The sequence below is a fragment of the Beta vulgaris genome, chromosome 6 (genome assembly GCF_026745355.1).
Source record: "Beta vulgaris subsp. vulgaris cultivar EL10 chromosome 6, EL10.2, whole genome shotgun sequence".
NCBI lineage: Eukaryota > Viridiplantae > Streptophyta > Magnoliopsida > Caryophyllales > Amaranthaceae > Beta > Beta vulgaris.
The window spans coordinates 63,636,813-63,654,753 of record NC_079207.1 but is presented as its reverse complement, the minus strand read 5'-3'; the positions used below and the strand labels follow the sequence as shown (position 1 = coordinate 63,654,753).

Here is a 17,941-nt window from a genome sequence, read left to right as displayed (position 1 = left end):
CCTTGGCTTATATAATAGAGATAAGGCATACTCAGTGTTCGAGGTCGAACTTTAACCGTTAAAAAAATAATGTTATCATAGTATTTTTTCAAGACGAATTCAAGAGTATAATTTTTGCTTATCATATTATAAGAGATATTTGTGGTCAAAGCAAATTTTCGAAATGCGTGAATGCCTTATATTTTGAAACGAAGGAAGTAGTATCTTTAGAGTTAGGAGTCTGGATATGATCAGAGTTCGGAAATACAACCTTACTAAGGACGTCTCGAGGTATTGGATAAGAACTAAATATATTTCTTCAATGGTATAAATCCTGGAAGATATATGAAAATCACGCGTCAATCGGTAATAATAAGTAAATTTTCATGAATAATTCTAGTATGCAACTTTAAAAGTAGAATTGTAAGATTTAGAAAAAGAAAATGTGGGACTTTTTTTTTAGGAAATAAAAATGTAGCACTTCATTTGTTGGTTTGGTTCACAAAGTACATATTGGTAACCATATAATATAATTAATTTTTTGTCAGATTTTCAATTTTCGGTTCAAGGACCTAATTTTGATGATAGCCTAAGGCTTACGTATAGTTCGTAATGGTCCTGAGTTCGGACGATGTACTATATAAGCAATAAATTTTTTCAAAAATACGAAAAGTTAGGAAAGTCTTTAACATATCAAACGAAAAATATAGAAAAATTTATCAACGATGTAACGACTAACAAAATGATGAGACAACGAACAACTAAATTACAATTAACTAGACCTGTTCAACGGCGGCCGGCGGGTCATACCATGCTAAATACCGATCTAAAGTCATTGTTAACAAGTCGGGGGTCAAGGACTACACTAACCTGACCCTTAACCCTATTATTTAGAGTAAAATTAGAATCAGCTTCCCAAAATCTAATAACAAAACTTAAAGTAAGAACCTATTTGCATCATGATATTGAGCTTGAAAATTGAAATACATTACCAAATCAAACGCAAAATATGAGCAGTATATTAAATAAACATAATGCAATCTCAACCCAGTTTACGACCAGCATATGAGCTTAACAATGACATTGAAGTCCAACTGAATAAAATGTACCCCTTGTCGGAAAAAAAGAAAAACAAAGCAATAGTTCTTCAAACAAATAATATACTCTGATAAGCTGTTTTAACACTAGTGCACTTGCAAGTTGCAAACCAGCCAATAAAAAGACTTAACAGACAAGATAGAAGGAGAGCTTAACATTGTAGATGAACATTATAGTAGATCTATAAAGTTCTGTATAATTGTATTATGTTCAATGATCCAAATTAAAAGTATTTTGTCCAATTGTATAAACAAAACACAATTGACTTTTTTTGACCCGACCAGCTAACGCATTATTAGGGTCGGACGATCCGATCCTATTTTAATTGGATCGGGCTATGACCCTATAATATAGGGTCGGGTCAAGGGCTGGTTTTGAGGACCCGACCTATTGATCCGGTCTACAACTAACTAAGTAATAATCAATATAAAGTCGGATATCACTGTTAACACGAAGAAGTGATCCTGGATTATAACAGTATTTGGATATTGTAAATCATGTATAATGACAAAAACAGGTCTAAAAGAGAGGACATGCACGAAATAAATTCAAATACTTTTTCTTTTAACTATTATTGCTTATATTACCAAATTCATGCACAATGAGCGAATGATATCAATCTCATCAATATGAGATATGACATTACTCATGGTTGTTATGGGGTGATAATTCATCTATACATGGCAATCAACCATTGACAACAATTAGGAGTGAAATTTATTTGGATAAAAACCAAAATCCAATCCAATTCAAATCAAATTAGTAAATTGGGTTGGACTCAAACTATTCGAATTTTTTGAAAAATTGAATTTTCGTATCAGATCGGATCGGATCGGATTGAGGGTGATTGGCTCCGAAAATGCAAAATAACTAAATAGTAGATTTTTTTTTTTTGATTGGGAAATTAAGTCAGCCCAAGGGCTAACCCCTACTAAGGCTACTAGCCGTGTAGGAACTAACAGCACATTGGCTGGTAAAGCATGCTAAGGAAAGCATGCTAAGGAAATACCCCAACATAATGCTGGGGGTAAGGATCGAACCCCTGACCTCAAGGATCAGAGGGGAGTGCTCTACCACATGAGCTCGCTCCTCATCCTTATAACTAAATAGTAGATAGGCCTTGAATTGTATAATTAGAATTGGGCTTAACATATTCTTTTAAAAAAAAAAACCAATGGTCATGAGGCCTTTCCTTCCCCTAAAACTCTAATGGGCGAACTTTCTAATCACTAGCGAAAACTTTATTTCGATGCTCATGTTTATCGAAAACTTTATTTTGATGCTCATGCCTAATTTATTTCATCGAAAAAATGGAGTTTTAAAAAATCGGATATTTCAGATCGGATCCAATCTATCGTCTGAAAATTCGAATTGGAACTCAAACACTAATTAGATTGGATTTGAATATTCGATTTGAAATATTAAAATCGAAAATTTGTTCCGATCAAATTAGACTGGGCCTAAGTCTAAACCGTACATCGAACTTTCACCCCTTAACAACAATAACATTATTTTGCACAACCACTTGACCTAAGTGGTTGGTTTTAGAAGATGTAGGCACGGATTGCCAATGTGGTATGTGGTTAGGCAATTCCGAAAATAGTGGCAAGTGGTTAGCCACAACCCTAGTCATTGTTTCTCAATCCAGAGAATACACCGCCAGGGTAATTACTTCATCCGCTCCAAAATTCTAATACTTCCTCCGTTTTTTTTTTTACTTGCAACACTTTTTTCAAAAGGGAAATAATTAATTACTTGCAACACTTCTACTTTTGCTTTTCCTTTCTCTCTATCTCTCTCCAATCACATGGGGCCCTCTCTTTCTTTCCTCTCTATTTCTCCTACCCAAATTTTGCACTGGAATTGATGGAAAAAAAAGTGTCACAAGTAAAAACAAAACACAGGAAATAGTTCTTTAACTTGAACATCACCAAGAAATTTTGTTATAAGGGAAGGCTTATAACGTGTGACCATGATTTATTATTGTCAATCTCCTTGTATCAGAAGAACCGTATCCTCATCAACAAGTTAGTATACAAAGAATACCTCAGCCCTCAGTCCTACCTAAAACTTAGGCATGATAGATTAAACATACAGATTCCCTACAAACTCTAACCAACTCTTGATCTTATACACTAAGAACTAGTCAATTCTTAATCATATTATACAAGCAACCTAAACACTAAACATTCATGAATGATCTCAGAACTTCTATGAATTACTATAAATTTAATAAATGAATTGAACTACATAAGTAAAGGCATGAAATAAGTCCCACACAGACCAACAGATCAAGGGTTTTTCACCTTGATTCTCAATTTCCTAGTAATCTGAGAAGCTTTTGGATGAATTGGTCGTTTACTAGCATCACTTTGCTCAACTTCAACCCAGTTTATAACCTTAAGTATAAGTGCTTGAGGCACTTTTCGAACATCAGCATCTGCTTTGCCTTTCGATTTTTTTAGCCCCATCTCGAGTGCCTTCTCTATAAACTCCATGAACCAACCCCCAGCTTCTCCTTCTATCTGCTTACACAACTTGATCATGCTGCTTAAGCAACCAGAATCACCACCAGAACCAGGCTGCTTGTTTTCATCATTTTCGACATTAGTAGATTCTCCTTTCTTATCAGGATATACTTTCGAATGTGATCTTAAGACCCTCCCATTATTGTTATTGCTTGACTTTTGTATATCATTCGTTCTCTCAGGAAATGATGCAATGGACTTGTACAAGGCTAATCTTCTCTTAGATGTGCTGTTTGGTTCACTGTCGTGGAATCGTTCCATTGAATTATGCGCTATTTCGTGTAAGATTGGAGCATCCGTTTTCGTTTCTGCTTTACTTTCAATAGCCGAGGTAGCAGCTTGAATAGACACCATGTCATTCACTGCTTGTGTAATCTGGTTCTGAAACTCTAGGAACTGATCAAAACAAGCTGCTGGTGCATCTGCCTTTCCTGATTTGCTCAAGTTTGCAAACATCCTGCAAAACAACCTCTAACATTTAGCCTCTTTGATACACAGTCCATATTCAGAAGAAACTACTACTATTCAGTGTCATTTCTTACTTGAGGCACCGAACAACGTTGTCCGTGGCAGTAGATTGTCTCAATGCTTGATAGGCAATCTTTTGAGCTCTTTCTCTTTGTTGAACAGCTTCCTAATATGGAAAGACAACAAAAAAATTGCCAATATGAACAAAATTTTGACCTCAACAAAATCAGGAAAACCAGCAACAGGTGATAAACACACTTACTTTGCCAAGCATAGCAAGCTTTCCTGGTAAGTTCAGTGACATACTTGTGCTACTACTACTACTACCACAATTGAAGGTTGGATTACTAGACTGTGATTGTGCCTGATGTTGTGGAGTTGCCTTTGAATTGGCAGAATTCTGCACATTTGCTGTTAAATTGACACAACCTCGATCTCTCTTTAAACTTGGTGGAGGCGTACAACTTTTCTTTTCCTGCATAACAAGTAACAACAACCTTTATCAGAAACTACACATTGATGCATAATCTGTGCAAGCATATGACAAGAAGCAACTGGCTCAAAACTCGAGCCTCGGTGCTATACAATATATTCATAACAACTACACAGACCTAATAACCTATCTGCCTTACACAAACACAGTCTTGAATTCACCCTCCCAGATATTAACATAGCTCGAAACTCGAGCCTCGGTGCTGTACAATATATTCACAACTACACAGACCTAACAACCTATCTGCCTTACACAAACACATTCTTGAATCACCCTCCCAGTGATTAACATAGCTCGAAACTCGAGCCTCGGTGCTATACAATATATTCACAACTACTACACAGACCTAATAGCCTATCTGCCTTACACAAACACATTCTTGAATTCACCTTCCCAGATATTAACATAGCTCGAAACTCGAGCCTCGGTGCTATACAATATATTCACAAGTCACAACTACTACACAGACCTAATAGCCTATCTGCCTTACACACAACACATTCTTGCATACCCTCCCAGAGATTAACATAGCAACAAAATCAAGAGTATTATTGACACAATTGAAAATCAATTCAATAGAAGCATAAAACTGTATGTTAGGCTTCCCAAAAACTATAGCATCAAACTTAAGAAAACTGACTCAATTAAACAAATTTATACACAAAACTTGAAAGAGCAATGTACCTACAGATGAATTTATAGGAGTGGAAGTAATCTTGGGACCTCTTTCAATAACACTTCTACTCCTTGGAAACTTCAAACTTGTAGGTGTAACACAACTTCTCCTAACCAAACAAGTAGTTTCACCCTTTGATTCCATCTTAGATGACAACAAAGACCCACCAAAAGAAGCTCTAATTGCTGAATTTACATGCTCTTTCCCAAATTTAACTGATCTCACCATTGGAGACATTGGAGGTGGAGGATGAAACTTGACTCCACTACCCTTCTCTTTCAATGGAGTACACTGATCAAAATCTAATTTCATAGTAGGGGAAGTAACAATATTGTCATTATTATTATTATTCAACTCCCAAGACCCTCTTCTTGGAGTTCCATTAATTAGTTGTTTTTCCTCAACTTTCTTATCTTTCTTCACTCTAAGACCCATCAAGGGTTCTGGAGTACCCATGAAAGGGTGTCTCCCAGGGAGTGGTTTAGCGCCTTTCGCTATCGGAACAGGCGATCCAGCCTCCAATTTATCAACATAAATGAACTGACCCAGTTGCATTTTATTGCTTAAAACAAGATCATCTTGCTCAAAAGGGAGACTCACATAGATAGAGTGAGAAGAATCAGAAACTTTTATGTAAAATCCATGCTTAGGCCATAGATCCTTCTCATCAAGCTCGGCTGGTACAATATCAGTTACCTGAAGAAGTGAACTCCGGTGTTCTCCGGTGGGTTTCACCCCTCTTTTTAATCCATCAAGTAGTTTCAACAATACCCCAGGTGCTAAACTTGCCATTTTTTATTTTATTTATTATAACTAACAATCAAGAAAATCAAAGATTTGATCAAATTAAGATAAATCCTTAATGGGTTTTTTTTTTCTGAATTTAGAGTGCTAAATTCAGAAAAATTCAACTAGAAAGAAACAGGGGAATTTAAAGATGACAGTTTTATAAAAAGCTTGAAACTTTTTAAGAGTTCTTGTGATTTTTAATGGAGGGTAAATTAGAGTGTTGTTAATGGCGGATGAAGGTTAAAGAAAGAAGAAAATATGATGAATTAGCCGGTGAGTAACGGTAAAGAGGGCAGATGAGAGAGAAGGAGAAAGTGTGAGTTTTTTTTAAAAAAGTTTTATAACGTTGCGGCAACGGTCACATGTTTTATGGTGGGAGGAGCTTTGGGTCATAATTGAGTTTGAAATATTAGAATGGACCCTCTAATTTGAGTTTGTTGGGTTGGCTTTACTTTGTCTTTGATTAGGGTCTAATTAGGGAAAAGTAAGTCTATTTAGGATGAGCATTGGAACACTTCAAAATAATAGTAACAAATTCTACCTTTTTTGAAAAATGATGTCACTATTTCAAATTTTTGATATGTAGGACTTGCAAGTACTTTCATGCCTAAAGTGTATATGTATGTTAAAAATTGCATGGTAATGGTAGTTTATAATGATTTCAATTTTTATATGTTGGTATACAATTAAAAGAGTACCACACTCAAGACGACACTGACATGGTATATCCTGCAGGTAGGATAGTTATTCAGATGTAGAATCCTTTTTTTGGGTGAACAATCAAGGTATTCACCGTCGATAACAGTGACTAATCCCCTCCCTCGGGTGTTCCACTTAAGGGTAAAAGGTTGAACAAGAATCTCTTTCCATTCCCAAAGGTTGAAGATCGAACCCCCGACTAATTGGTTAAGGGATAAAGTGAGCAACCATTATGTCAAGACCGCTTAGTTAGATGTAGAATCCTTGATGAACCTTGTTTTTTATATATAGAAAGAATCAATGTTAAACCTTAAACACCGAATGAACTAAAGTCATTGTTAATAGCATGAATCACTCTTAGATACATCTTTTATACCCTAATATTCTTCGAGCGTTTAGATTTTATTGATGAACTGCAACTTATATCTCGTTCTTATTATAAGGATCATTAGTGTATCTAAACTAATGTTTTAGTTTCACAAATGATTGTAGAATAACAAATATTAATAATACTAATCAATTAAAGGTTTATTAGGGAGCCTTAATTATGTCTGTTATCATCTTGTGGTTGTAATTATCACATATCAAGAGCATCTATTTGAAGTTCATTTTGAAGATTTTTCAGCAATCAACAATTCATTTTTGGTTTGAAAACATACTACCAATTAACAGCATAACAATTTGCAGTTCATTCAATCAACCCCATAAATTAGGTTCATTCATAAACCTGAAAATTGTAAACAGGCTTGGTGTTCTTGGTTCAGCATATGGTGGAGATCAAACAGGAAACGTACTTTGCATATCATATAAACACTATATTCGTCTTTGCCAATTTGAAGTCTTGGGTACCTCAACCAAAATCGGTTTCAGGTCAAGCACCCAACTGTGGACAACCCTACGCTCTACAATCACTCCTTTGAGAATCTGATATACAAACACATTGCAACTTGTACTATAAATCAATACTCTAGCCCCTCTCGGTCACTGGAGGCGACGCTCAACACTAGCATCAAAGCACGTAATGCACATAAAGAAACTGATGGAAGGCAAAGCTGAGAAGAACATCCAAGTTAACAGTAAGCAGTAATGTGAATAAAAGATGTTTTCCGTTCACTGTTTTACATTATTAGCGCGAAGCGGAGAGACAAAATGTTGAGAACAAGACCTGGACTGAAAACCATTAACCATATCTTTACATGGCTGAAATACTTGAAGAAATTCCTACAAAATTTTGTGCTAACACTTCAGGTTCAGATTGTATTGAAAGTTCAAAATCTTGAAGATCGATAATTAACCATTCCATATGTCATCCAGACGGTGTTGTCTAACTACAAGGCACCAAATGATGCGCCCACAATGTCCACTATTGCACCAAGTAGGTCTTGTTATAGTGGGGTAGCAAATCCTGTCAACAACACGAGATGGAAATGAGTTTATGTATATATAGATATGTACACCCTAAAATTAATAACCGAAAACCAAATGAAATACAAATGCCCTTTGAGTTCAAGATATGTCATTAAGATTCTTCAGTTTACACCCTCTATTCTTCTTTTAGGTGCAGGGCGGGGCGGGGGGGAGGGGGGGAGCAAGGGAATAAATGGTACTTGCATTGGCAATTACCACTGTTATAAACAATTGGATGCTCAATGTATAAAAACTAGATACAGAAACCCTCCCTTTATACCTGAATGTCAGCACAATTTGAATGAATGGTAAGAAAGATATGCTATCCATATTAAACCATTTTTCAAGTCCCATAAATTACTAATCAACAGTCTCTTTCATGAAAAAGACAAACCAAAACACAACATAGATCACTTCTGCTACAAATTTGCTTTGGCAGTCCATTACAGTCATTTCTATGAGATCTAAAGATTACAGTTAAAAATTGGCAACATGCTCTACAAGTGTATCTATGAAGTACTATATATCATTACAGTAACCATTTTTGTCTTGTAAGATAGCTTGTTTCCTTATCATACACTTTCAAATTTGTTTCTATTACGCAGGCCTTCTTTTACATGTTTGTGGATTAATACAAACCAGAAAAGGTTGGTTTCTCCCAACCTTAAACTTATCAGAAAAGTCGTTAAAGAAATAAGAACAGTTCAATATGATCATAAAGCTTTAAATCATGCCTTTATTTTCTTCTTCCTATATTTTTGTACATACTATCAAGCAAAAGTCTTACTGGAACATCCTCTATTTTAAAGACAATGTCCCAAGAGACTCAGCATATGAGCTCCAATAAAACTGCCACTTCATTTTCCATTTAGCTTCATTAACCATTCTTGACTTTGATTCAAAGTCTACATTGCTCAAGTTAATGTTTCAACTCTACTTTCCAATTGGATGTCAACAGTTTTATTTGGCTTGTTTGACCAGCTCTTTATGTAGGTTGTTTATCTACTGGCAGTTTATGAAAGTGTTTGGAAAAATCAGCTCTTATTGTTGGCTGTACAGTGCAGATGAATGCAAAAGCCAACCAAAAAAAGCTGCTAAAACCAGCTTTTGGCTTTTGACTATCCAAAAATCCACTTACCAAACACTTTTTGTGGCGGTTTAACCACATGAAAAAGCCAAAAGCCATCCAAACGCTAGTTAGTTTTATGCGTGCAAACAAGAAGTATTCATTCAAAAGAAAAGCCCGGCATCAGGATGTGCAGAATGAGTATGCCACACATGCAAAAGGTGAAAGGCAAAGCAAAGGTATTGATTGCAAGTATTGCCAATGGCAACATCTAGTATTACATGATAGGGACATAGGGTATCAAATATTTTAGGATTTGGAGTCACAGGCTTTAGTTAATTAAAAACTGGGAAGTCAAACTTTTGTTAAAAAAAAAAATTCTTCCATTCCCAATTCACTTCAGTTGGGCAGTGAATTACAACATAAACAAACACTGCATGCTTCCGTCCAAAGGAGAGGGTTAGGAGAAAAGACATTTCATTATCATAGATTTTCCTCCTGTTAGAACTCTGTCTTCTTGAATTCAGGACAAATAGCACAATATCTTACATTATCAGCCTGCTTGGTAAGGCGGTGTTTAATATAGGTTGAATTACAGGTATTTTTGTTAAGAAAGTCTTATACCGATGTCCATGTTAATGCTTATTCATCCCCAAATGTCATATTTTCTCCGTAATTTGCATATACCATCCATTACCATTTAAAGGTGGTATTGAGTGTCGTGGTAATGTATGAAGGAAAAAAACATGTTCGGGGAAGAAGTTCATTACCATGGGCATTGCATAGGATTTTTCTCTACAAAATTACATGTAATTCATCACTATCACCACCATTTGACTCACTTTCCAATTGGGCCATTAGAGTTTCAACTCCTACTGGATCACGATTCACAGCACAAGCCAAATAGTTACGAAAGAAAGAAGCTCTTTGACAACAGAAAGTTACCAAAGCTTGTGGGAAAATCCTAAAGTGAGACCAAAAATACAAACTCATTCCCTAAATACCTAGAGTCCATACCTCAATCCATAACAAGAATATAACCACTACTTGCACGTCCCTCTATGGGAGTCCTTTAAGTTGAAGTTGAAAGCAAGGTAGCTAGCTAAAGGTGGAAAACAAACGAAATACTGTAACAGTGTAAACCTACCACAAAGAGCTCCGTTTCAATATCACTAGCAGGCAAACCATCTTGCCCCTCTTACCACCCACACACCCAAAAAATGGGGGAAAAAAACTCATAAGTGCGAAAAGCAATAATATTTAACCTATATCTGTCTTTGTGGATTAAAATTTGCAGGCTAAGCTGTATTTCATGGAAAAACTTGGTTCCAGCTCTAAAAGAAGAGCAATCACTGGACATGCTGACCAACCTAGAGGAAATCATATGAAGATTCCAGTGGAAAGAAGGAATACAGTCCAACGTAACACCAATATATGTCAAACCAAATTAAAGTTGCTTATACAGTTCTTCAAAAACTATTATGATGTAACAAAGCTCAGATCATCAAGGCATACTAGTACTATTCATTGTTCGAACAACAACCAAAGATGGCAGTAATCCACATCTCATGCAAAAGACATTAACAAGAATTCAAAAGTCAAAGACTAAATGCATCAACAAGCAAATATGACAAGATAAGCACAATATGCTCATAACTTACCTTCAGAAAGACATCCCCAGCTCTGTGAATGAAGTGACAGCAAAGAAGTTAACAAGGCAGACGCAGTTACACTGTGCAAAGGCATTAATGAATCCGCACATCCCAACTCCACAGGAATCCTACATCAGCATCGTCATCTCATTAGAACATATATTAACCTCAACGGCAACTCAAATAATCAATCAAGCAACAAATATGCTTAATTCAACAGCACAGGAGGGAAAAAGAACGAAACAACAAAACTAAAAAAGAAAGAAAAGTATGCTAATAGGTCGAAATATGCAATTGGGCATTAACTGAAGATAGCAGCAGCAACTTTAACTGCCATAAAATCGGTATCTTGCTATGAGCAAAAAAACCCCAACAAATTGTTGTTAGTTTGATTTACTGACCCTGCTAAATTGATCATAATTCTGATAAACAATTCAGCATTCTTTCCCAGATTTCTAATCTAAAATCTTCAAAAGAAAAATGCTGAATCTTCAAACGCACATAATTTATAGGCATAATAAAGCTATCAAATTGAAATGGGCAATCAACAAAACAAATGAAATCACAATTGAACTCAAATGGGTATCACTTAAAATGCTATAAATTAAAAACTTTTTGGGTAAAAATTGTTACCTAGAATCTAAAATCTTCAAAAAAAAAAATGCAAAATCTACAAACCCACATACTTTATAGGCATAATAAAGCTATCAAATTGAAATGAGCAATCAACAAAACAAATGAAATCACAATTGAACTCAAATGGGTATCACTGAAAATGCTTAAAATTACAGTATAGAGATAAAAAAATGCTATAAATGTAAAAACTTTTTGGGTCAAAATTGTTACCTAGAGGAAGTAAATAGCTTCTGAAAAGAGAAACGAGGGTTAGGAGATGGTGCAAATCCAGGCAACTTGGAAGCTCCAAATAAAGAAGAAGAAGAAGAAGAAGCTTTGTTGGTGCAGAGATTCGAAACTGCGTTTCTTGTAATGGAACATTTTTGTAGTACTTGTCTTGCTTTTCCACAAACACTCGCCATTGCTAGAAATGCTGTCTCTCTCCCCCTTACAAGTTACAAAGCTGGTTTTTTTTAGGCTTTCAAAATTCAGAATGTTTGGTGGGCTTAAACTTGGGTTTTATGTAAATTAAGCTTAGATGAGATCCATTATATGATGGATTTGTATCTATATGTTGGGTTGGCCTGTCAAGAGGTCCATCAAAGTAATCTAATGGAAATATTATTGAGCTAAAATTTTCAGGGAGTTAGAAGTGTTACTCGAGTCATGTTCTTTAGGCTGAACTGAACTTGAATGGTAAGAGAAAAGGATTTGAATCGAACTAAATTGACCCGACCTGAATTTGTATTTAAAAGAGTGAATGTCAACTAGCTTAATTGGTTAAAGTCTTGGGAGGTTGTGCCTACGACCTGAGATCAAATTTCGTCTATGTCAATTGTCCTTGTGGCTCTCTATGCACCAAAAAATATTATGCTCAAAAGAACATGGTCTTAGCATCTATGATTGTTATGCTCCCTCCGTTTACTTTTTCTATTTGTAACAATAAAATTTGACATAAGAATTAATAGAGGAGAGAGATAAAAAAGGATCCTATGTTTTAAGAGAGATAAAGAGATAAATGTTAGGAATATGTATCGGTAGCCCTAATAAATCAAGCAATCGAAGTATAATATTTCGAGGAATTATGAAATAAAGCAATAAAGGAAACAAGAAGATTCAACGTAGAAACCCTTGAATAGGGAGAAAACCACGAACACTGCACTAAGACTTTAAATATAAGATGATTATACAAGGATAATTCTTTAATCGCTCTAGACTCTCTAACCTTTCTTTAGGTTCTCTAGTTTATCTAGATTGAAGAATAAGCTTTCTCTTATGCTTGGCATGGCAAAATAAAATATAACGGCCTCAACATATTTATACTAATGGAGCAATAATAAACCTAATCCAAGTAGACTTACAACCCACAATTGGGCTGCACACGACGAGTCCCACTAAATAGCTTGTTAGGAGCTAAATCTCGTGGGCACATAATGTGGCCTGCGGGCTGGCAACAATGCTGCGATTTGTGTCCACCACATGTTGCGGGCGCGGGATTGAGGTTGTTGGCTTGCTCGCCATTCCATGCAGGCCCCTAATTTGTTGCTACGATTATGACTTTGGGTGTGATATACTCCACAATCTCACATCACTCAAACATCTCCACACATGCTCAATACACATTGTCGACTTCGCTTCGTCTCACTCGCTTCGTGATATACGTCTTCAACATATACCCAACAATAACACATTGCCAAAACTATCTAAGTTGTAAGTAATATACAAATTTCTAAAATGAAAAACGTTGCAAGTCAAAAAGCGGATAAAGTATACTTTATGATCATTAAATAGTCATTATACAAGAGAAAGCAAAAAAAAAAACCCTCGAGAAAAATATAATCTGGAACTTGATAATCTAACTTTTTCCTTAACTTTTTATCAATAAACTGAACTTATTTTTTCATAACTTCTTCCCAACTATTCTAAATTTTTCAGAACTTATAACTTTTCTTAAATTTTCTAAAAGTAAGTAAACTAAATTGGATAAAACAGATGCTCATTTTATCACTTAAATATAATATCGTACAAAAATCACTTAAATATAATATTGTACAAAAACCATTAGTTTTTGGTGCAATGAGCCATAAGGGTAAGGATAAGAATCGACCCTAAGATCACCTGAAATCGAGAAGGAAGCTCTAACCAACCAAGCTATCCTTCCCTCTCTACAAAAACCATTAGTCATTAGTGTCATTCAATGTTGGAACATTTTACACTTAACACTTGTATGAAAGGGACTTTCTGCTAAAATACCATTTCTAAGTCAGTCCATTTCTCAGTTTGCAACTAGCAGCAATATGATGTTATTGCTCAACGTATGATCATAGAATGCATATCCTATTGGCTATTTCTCCTCGCCATTTGTGTAAACCCATCTCTATCTTTCTTTCCCTATCTCTATCAAACTTATTCCCTCCTCACAATCTTGATTACATGTTGAAAGTGGAATTAACCCACTTGCATTGGTGAAGAACTCATTGCCAATTTGGTTGAAAAAGTTGTGACTGAAGTCAAATAGACCAATTTCCAATTCATAAGTTGAAAATTTTCATTTGGTGATGCATTTTTTCAGCAAAGTGGAAACGCGTTGGAATCTACTCCCTCCGTCTTTTTTTATTTGCTACAAGCACTTTTTCACAAAGACAAGGAGGGAGTGGGGACCATTGACATAAATGGAATTAACAAAAAAACAAAATAGGTAAATTGTGGGACCTATGTATTATATATGGAAACATTTACAAAATCAAGAAGGGGTGATGGCAAATTTGTAAATAAAGTGTAGGACCTATGTACTATATATGGAAATATTTGCAAATGTAGCAAATAAATTGAAACACCCCTAAATGGCAAAATGTAGCAAATAAAAAAAGACGGAGGGAGTATATTACTAATTAAGCATTATATATATAATTTATTAAGGAAAAAATTGTTAGAAACCATTTTTTAAAGGCATTTTTTTAAAAAATAAATTACATTATATCACGTTTATTTTATAAAACTACGTTTTAAATGAAAAATTTTAAAAAGCACTACCAGATTTAGAATTTCCTAACTATGATTAACTATTCCCTCCACTGTGAGATTACGAAAGTAACCCCCTTAAATTATCCCAACCACCCTCTCTCTTCTCTTTGACCTCATCCAACGAATTCATTATTCGCTTGCATTTACTCGTCTCCCCTCTGTCATGGAAACTCAATGAATTTTCACTGCCACTACTCCTCTCCCCTTTGTCCTTTGTCTTCTCATTTTCTTAAGTGTAATTATGGTCCACGAATGGCACATGCAACTACGCAAGGTTCCTCATGGGCGGATTTATAGAAGTAGCTTGTCTATGTTCAAACTCATAAACAATGGGAAAAGCATTAGATTTAATTTTGCGTCCAAAAAGATTATATTTTCAAGCATAAAAAAGGCACATTTGGTGCAATTATGCTAGCTAATCACGTAATCCTAAGTCAATTGTACGCAATTTACCCCAAAATCAAAAATTGGAGGGATTCGGAGGGAATAGTTAATCATGGTTAAGAAATTCAAAATTTGGTAGTGTTTTTTAAAGTTTTTCCGCTTGTAAGGAAGTTTTGTAAAATAAACTTGATATAAGTTAAATTTTTTTTTTTTAAAAAAGTGTCTTTATAAGGTAGTTTTTGACATTTTTACCTTTACTAAATTAACAATGGTCGTTATTGGAGCAGTCTGTAATAATCTTTGTAATGGTGGGGTGTCACCAATAATTTTTTTTTCTTTTTTGTGATGGAGTGGAGTATTACTGATAATTCTTAAATAAACATAATAATATGTGTTACTACATGAAGTATATATTAGCGGTTAAAAGTTTACACACATCTTGGTCCTGAATCTCACAGTTTGTTGTATGTGCAATAGTATTTGTAAATATTGATCGATCGAGATTTCTGGCAATATGAGATAGATACATTGTTGTTTTGTAGTTAGTCATATGTAAGACTATCTATACTAACTTTCATTATAAGAATATTTCATTTTCGCACTAAAGAAATCACCTATTCAATTAAATAGGTCGATAGTTTTATAGATTAAAAAATAGATAGATTGTTGTTTTGTAGTTAGTCATATGTAAGACTATCTACACTTAATTTCATTATAAGAAGATTTCACTTTTGACTTAAAGGGATCACCTATTCAATTAAATAGGTCGATAGTTTTATAGATTAAAAGGTCACTTTGAGACAAGAGATAACCTTTTATCTTATAAAATATCGAGAAAGTATACTCCCATATCCGGTATGGGGAAACTTTTCCCATACCATTTACTTGATATGATTAGATGTAGTCCAGATATGATTTAATAGATGACTGATATAATAAGATATTTTTAGGATATGATATAAGATTTCAACTAACAAGCCCCCAAAAAAAATATGTAAAAACAAAAAATTTATAATTTTTTAATATTACTTTTGTCATAAAAATTACTTAAATGTCATGGTATTGGTCCATACTCGATATGGGAATATCATTCTCATAAAATATCACCTATAGTAAAATTGGCACCTCCTAGATATACTTTGCTCGTTCCCAATGTTGTCCACCCAACAAATAACATGCAAAAATTGTCAACAATGCATGCAAACTACTCCCTCCGTCTTTTTTTATTTGCTACATTTTGCCATTTAGGGGTGTTTCAATTTATTTGCTACATTTGCAAATATTTCCATATATAGTACATAGGTCCCACACTTTATTTACAAATTTCCATCACTCCCTTCTTGATTTTGTAAATGTTTTCATATATAATACATAGGTCCCACAATAATTTACCTATTTGCTTTTTTGTTAATTCCATTTATGTCAATGGTCCCCACTTCCTCCTTGGTCTTTGTGAAAAAGTGCTTGTGGCAAATAAAAAAAGACGGAGGGAGTAATTTACTACAGTACATAGGACGACCATAGATATTCAACCCATTAATATTTAGCCATTTAAGTGTTTAAAAAAGGACCTGGAGAAGTTTCTTTGCATTAACATGATTAGCAATTTTGTATGAAAATGACAAATGACATAGCAAACATCATCAATCCTTTTCATATCAAATGAACGTACGCTGAGCTGATATTAATTAATTAGGTACAAGAGAACATGACAACTTCTTGTCTTCTTGCCAATTTCTTCTTACTGAAGATGAAACTTGAAAGTTCTCATAATAACATTGGAAACATTGATCGTACTCTTTACATGAGATAGACAATTCATGAATCTTCTGCCCTACGAGTTTCTTGTAGTACTATTAAAATGTCATTCATTTCTACTGATACGTGGTACAAGCTAGAATTAAGGCCAGTGGTAAATGAGATGAGGATAGAAGATATTCATGACCAACTAATAATGGTATGTTCAAAGTGTGTGATCATCACACAAAGACCAATGTCCTGGAATATTGGAGCCTCATAATTCTAAGATATGGTACATTTTACATTGCCGGCCAATGGCCATAACATATAATAATATATTGTTACTTTATTATACTTTTTTTTTCTATTTTTTTTAGAAGGAAATTAAGTCAGCCCAAGGGGTTACCTCAGCATTATGCTGGGGGTAAGGATCGAACCCCTAATCTCAAGGGTTAAGGGGGAGCGCTCTACCCACTTGAGCTAACTCCTATCCTTACTTTTTTTTTCTAATAAATGCAATATATTAATAGGGTATATTTGCTGATATACAACTTTGATCATCAATATTTTTACTTATATATATATATATATATATATATATATATATATATATATATATATATATATATATTACGAAATTATAGAAAAGATTTTTTTTGAAAATATACAATGAGATTAACCAATAATAATAAAATAATTACTTTTATCTTTGAAAATATTGACCATATAATTGTTTATTTAAATATAATCGTAAATCTTTAATATAATCATAGGGTCAATAATGGATAATATTTTCGATGGGAGGTGCATGTGGCACTCAATGCCTAATATTTTTTTCAAATGACCAACTCAACCAAAAGTTTAAGCTGATGGTTGGAGTCATAGAAATAGTTGTATACTCTATCACGCCCCCTCACGCGAGGGTCCATTGAGCTTGAAGTGCGGATGCTGCACAATCCTCTATCATACCCGTCGCTAAATATTTCACATAGAAAAGGAAGGGTAGATGATATGAGATTTGAACCCATGATACAACAAGAAAAGCACCCTTTTTCGACGGTCAAAATTCGTCGCTAAAAACGCGGGTTACCGATGGCCAGCCGTCAGTAAATGACCGTCGGAATATTAGTCGTCGGTAAATGATCTTCGGAAAAATAGTCGTCGGTAAATCAAAATTTACCAACGAATTAAATGTCTGTAACTAGTACCGTTGGTTTTTTTCAGTTACCGACGGAAAAATGGTCTATCACAAATTACCGTCGGAAAACCTGGACCATCACCAATCAACGACGGATTTCTTTCGTCGTAAATTACCCTCGGGCA

General features: G+C 34.6%; 2 protein-coding genes across 2 annotated transcripts; both read right to left on the bottom strand.

Moving 5' to 3' along the window:
* Positions 1–3,034: 3,034 nt before the first annotated feature.
* Positions 3,035–6,360, bottom strand: LOC104897392 (hypothetical protein). The gene is made up of 4 exons (XM_010684258.4): positions 5,255–6,360; positions 4,336–4,548; positions 4,148–4,239; positions 3,035–4,062 (listed from the first exon to the last, which is right to left on the bottom strand). The coding sequence occupies exons 1-4, from the start codon at positions 6,032–6,034 to the stop codon at positions 3,369–3,371; spliced, it is 1,779 nt and encodes a 592-aa protein (XP_010682560.2). The 5' UTR covers positions 6,035–6,360; the 3' UTR covers positions 3,035–3,368.
* A 1,440-nt stretch (positions 6,361–7,800) lies between these two features.
* On the bottom strand, positions 7,801–11,966 carry LOC104897391 (hypothetical protein). Its single transcript, XM_010684257.4, has 3 exons — positions 11,702–11,966; positions 10,865–10,983; positions 7,801–8,135 (listed from the first exon to the last, which is right to left on the bottom strand). Exons 1-3 carry the CDS (start codon positions 11,890–11,892, stop codon positions 8,116–8,118), a joined length of 330 nt encoding a protein of 109 aa, XP_010682559.1. The 5' UTR covers positions 11,893–11,966; the 3' UTR covers positions 7,801–8,115.
* Between the last annotated feature and the right edge of the window lie 5,975 nt (positions 11,967–17,941).